The sequence below is a fragment of the Gymnoscopelus braueri genome, assembly GCF_963280865.1.
Source record: "Gymnoscopelus braueri genome assembly, chromosome: 21".
Taxonomy (NCBI): Eukaryota; Metazoa; Chordata; class Actinopteri; order Myctophiformes; family Myctophidae; genus Gymnoscopelus; species Gymnoscopelus braueri.
In genome coordinates this window covers 7,673,395-7,678,394 of record NC_137623.1, presented here as the reverse complement: position 1 = coordinate 7,678,394, position 5,000 = coordinate 7,673,395, and the positions used below count along the sequence as shown (strand labels likewise).

Here is a 5,000-nt window from a genome sequence, read left to right as displayed (position 1 = left end):
TCTTTAGGCAGCACAGCGATGGTACAGTCCTCTTTAGGCAGCACAGAGATGGTACAGTCCTCTTTAGGTAGCACAGAGATGGTACAGTCCTCTTTAGGCAGCACAGAGATGGTACAGTCCTCTTTAGGTAGCACAGAGATGGTAGTCCTCTTTAGGCAGCACAGCGATGGTACAGTCCTCTTTAGGTAGCACAGAGATGGTACAGTCCTCTTTAGGCAGCACAGCGATGGTACAGTCCTCTTTAGGCAGCGCAGCGATGGTACAGTCCTCTTTAGGCAGCGCAGCGATGGTACAGTCCTCTTTAGGCAGCACAGAGATGGTACAGTCCTCTTTAGGCAGCACAGTGATGGTACAGTCCCCTTTAGGCAGCACAGAGATGGTACAGTCCTCTTTAGGCAGCACAGCGATGGTACAGTCCTCTTTAGGCAGCACAGCGACACAGCGCTGAGTGGAGAATCAGCAGCATTAATACAGACCTCGTGATGAAGTGAATGAAGCTGTTGATTTGTGTGGGTGTGTGTGTTTGTGTGTGGGTAGCTAATGTCTCACTGCTGTAATCAACAGTCTAAACAGCAGGAGCTCACGTCTCTGAAAATGTCTCTAAATAAGTGACATTTACTGTATTCATGAGGACAGAAACACACACACACGCACGCGCACACACACGCACACACACACGCACGCGCATACGCACACGCACACACACTACTTAAAGGGACATAGGCTGATTTTGTGGTAAAACATGGCAGGCTGCATAACACTGACCTAACAGTTAGTATAACCTCATTATTAGCCTAATGTGTTTGGTGCAGCTGTGTTGTTTACTAGTCTGACATGTTTTTAATCTGCTGTAGTTTTTTAACCTGAACTGGAAAACAAACTACAAAATCAGCCTGGGGGTTCACACACATTTAGAGGTAGGGTCGTTTTTTTTTTGTTATTTTTTTGTTATAATGTTAAAGAACTATGTTGTGATTTTAATCGTTGCTTTTGAGTGTTTGTTCAGTAACAGGGAGTCTCCCTGTCTTTCCAGCTCTTTAATAAATACGCCTGGAAATACAATTTCAGGGGGGGTTGCCAATTTCAGCCAATCAGGATAGAGTACCCGTTTATCAACATCATTTTTTATAGTGTTCCAGTTCCAATTTTGTCTGCTCATTTCTTTGTGTCATCACTTCCAAGTTCACTTGTTTATCCCGTATCCTGTATGAGTTATCTCTCTGCTGATAGGATCAAATTGGTATCCTGACCTGAAAATGTGTTTTCTTTTTAATAAAGTGCTGGAGAGACACTATAGTAATGATTGCTATCACAATATGGAGGTACTCAACACATATTTACCAACAAAACAAGGCAATGTTCATTGTGTCTGTACCTGTTAATGTTGTTTTTGCACTTTCTGATTACTAAAGTTACTTTGCAGTCTTGTTTACAAATACAAAACCCTATAGACCCCTTATTAGACAACGTGACACAGATAAGAACAAGCGCGCCCTTGAAATATAAACTAAGCTACGATAAGCGTGCAGAGAACGGCCGGGAATAGCAGACCTCCAAGCTCACAAAGGTGGCATCCGTGACATGTTGTGAGCTTGTATGTCAGCTATTCTCTGCACGCAACACTGTTGCGTGATTAAATATGCCTTGCTAGGGAGGGCCTGTACAGCCAACACAACAGGTTTGGGGATCTGTTGGGAATTGATCATGATACGATATGTGTGTGTGCCGTCTCGATGTTTGTAAACAAATAATTGTTGTCGGTGATGCTGATTGGCTGTGTGTTTGTCAACAGAAGGAGGAGGACAGCCTATCAGAGGGCAGCACCGTGGACCTGAGGAAGCCGGGCGATGAAGACGACGAGTCCTCCGAGTTGGACGAAGAGGCCATGGAACCCGAGAACTGCTTCCCTGACCGTGAGCATGCACACACACGCACACGCACGCACGCATGCACGCACACACGCACGCACACACGCACACGCACACACACACGCACACGCACACGCACACGGCACAGGCACAGGCACAGGCACAGGCACAGGCACAGGCACACGTATGTTCTGAAATAAATCTGTTCATCGAATCTATAGAAACTATATGGGATGCCAGGTAAACAAAATGAACCTAGCATCAGTCTAAATAACATGCTTTGTAAACAACATTTTAACCTTTGCATCAGGTCACACGTGCTACCTCACACACACACACACACACACACACACACACACACACACACACACACACACACACACACACACACACACACACACACACACACACACACACACACACACACACACACACAAACACATACACACAAATGTAACATGTGTAGAATAGCGGAATGAACCTTTATTCCACCGAGACGTTTGGCCTCATACTTTCATTCCTCCTGGATTTATCATCCCTCCTTCCTCCTGACTCAGCTCCTCCTCTCCTCTCCTCTCCTCCCCTTCTCCTCTCCTCTCCTCTCCTCTCCTCTCCTCTCCTCTCCTCTCCTCTCCTCCTCTCCTCTCCTCTCCTCTCCTCTCCTCTCCTCTCCTCTCCTCTCCTCTCCTCTCCTCTCCTCTCCTTTCCTTTCCTCTCCTCCATAGCTATAGAAACGTAGATACCTCACTGCAGTTCATTGGAGCGATCTGTATCCACGGCTGCCATATTGGGAGTGGAAGCCGAGCTTTCTAAATGCATGTCCATTAAAGCAGACGGCCTCTCCACTATTAAAATCATCAAAACTGCCTGAATTTCTAACCGATTTTTTAAGTTTGTAACAAATGCCAGACACAGCGTTATGGATCCAGTAGGCCTATAGACCAATTATTTGTTTACCATTGAGACTGGACGCACAGGTGATTGTTTCATGCAATCAATTCCCAACATATTGTTTTGGGGTGCGCTGGTTTCATTTAATTCAACCTCCTCTTGTGTGTTGGCTAGTGAGGCGCGTCCTGGCGAGACCACAGAATGAGTTTCATACTGGTTCTTATCAGTGTGACGTCGTCTGTTAAGGGGTCTATACTTGGTTACATCTAAAATTTATATTTTCTTACCAAAATACTTTTATCTAATCCAATAATTGTCACAAAGCATTTCTGTCAGTCCAGTCACTGGAATAGACAATATACATGAAATATGCAGGCCATATTGCAGAATTGCCTTTTATGTCTATATCCAACACCCTCATCATGCTATTCAGGTCAGATCACATCTATCTCTGGACGTGTTTTAGTCTTTATTAAATAATAAATACCTAAATTAAATAATGAAATCGACAATGACCAAAAACAATCAACTTTGAAAGACTTGAAGAGTGAATTGATCATTGATAATTGATTGATTATTTTTTCTTTTCTTTTTACAAAAACATACATACATAAATAATAAAAATCCCTGGAAGATAACTACTTTGTACAGCTTTGGCCGTGTTGGCCACTCTGTAATCTATATTTAAGCCTCAATTTGTAAAATTAAGACACAACTAATTACAATAACAAAATGATGGCTGTTGAACACCTCTTCATTCTGAACCAATCTCATCCTAGGCTGCACAGCTTGGGATGTTTAGACTGCAGTAAAATCCAATTTATTTCACGAATCCGAATGTGGAGTTTGGCAGGTTCCAACTAACTAACTAGTTGCTGCGTGGCTGCCTCTTATGAGCTTGCCATATGGCGCCCACAGATACATACGCCCTCAGAGTCGTCGGAGGCGTTTACCTTTTTATGCCTCTCCTCTCCTCTCCTCTCCTCTCCTCTCCTCTCCTCTCCTCCCAAAAATAAAAAATTGTATAAAAAATGGTTTGTGAATCTGTGAGCAGCACCTGTGAGCGAAGGGGGCAAAACAGTCTGTCGTCGGCGTGGCAGGCATCCTTGATGATGCTGAGAGCCTAAATTGTGCTACATGCTACCATCCACGGTGATCCACCGACCCAATGTATTGCTGTGTTTCAATGTGACTCCGCCCCGTCACAGCACATGCGGTAACATTGAATCGCCCATAGAATAGCTGATAACAACGATCAACAATGATAAGGGGTGATAACAGCCCCATTCAATGGGATGATTTCTAGGTAGTTCAAGGTATCGGTTAGCCTGGTAAACCCCTCCCTCCGGAAATCTAATTTACATTTGTTTCCAGTAGTGAGTGAGTCTGGCGTGGGGGCCTGTTTGGCTTTTTGGCTGTGTGCGGGAGCTGGGCGGGACTAATACCATCGACTGACAACCCCTTCAGCCAATCAGCAGTTCGTTCCCCTTCAGCCAATCAGCAGTTCGTTCCAGTGACGCAAGGGCACTTTTGAAAGGGCCATGCCGAAAATAGGTTGCTTTATTCGGATACATGCGTGTCATTGCCCAGTGCCCCTGCTGGTTCTCTGAATTCTCATTTTTAAATAGGCTGTCATGATTAATTGACCACATATTCATATATGAAGTTAAACAACTAAATGCTATCCGAACGATATCTTAAAAGTAAATTCTGTGCCACAAAAAAATAAGTTTGAGAGCCTTTTGAAGTTTTAAAACAGAGACGAAAAAAGTGGACAAAATTTCAATGGCCGCCGTAACATTTCGGTCGGCTGCACTCTGCTCCATTCGGGTTCACTCGGGTTCCACCTGATTGACCAACATGCGCTGTCAATCATTGAACAATGAGCGAGGACGCTGATAGGAGAGTTCATGTTATGAACTCCACAGAAACGCCCAGACAGGCGTTCAGGCCAGACTCCTTCCTGAAATCAAATGGAAATGAGATTTCCGGAGGGAGGGGTTTACCAGGCTAGGTATCGGGTGCCTCAGTTTGGTTGGCAGTAAAAAAAAAAAGATGTCTAATCAATAAGGGGACTTTTGGTGGATAAGTGATAGGAAGAAACTTCTGACTTGGGATGGATTCATTTGGAGCATGTAGGCAGCTTTAGATTAACATCGTTGTTGCTCATGGACAGTGGTGGAACAAGTATTCAAATGTTTTACTGAAGTGAAAGTATCAATACTGCAATGTAGAAGTACT

The 5,000-nt window shown here is 44.2% G+C and overlaps 1 protein-coding gene across 1 annotated transcript in view; it reads left to right on the top strand.

The window, feature by feature from the left end:
• The window catches only part of LOC308077528 (sodium channel protein type 3 subunit alpha-like), a gene marked incomplete at both ends in the record, with an annotated part of 152,644 nt that overhangs the window by 108,108 nt on the left and 39,536 nt on the right, over positions 1-5,000 (top strand). Inside the window, 3 exon segments of the mRNA XM_080418276.1 lie at positions 1-51; positions 186-379; positions 1,793-1,913. The exon segment at positions 1-51 is cut by the window's left edge and continues 353 nt beyond it. Of these exon segments, the coding sequence (XP_080274402.1) occupies positions 1-51; positions 186-379; positions 1,793-1,913 (366 nt within the window).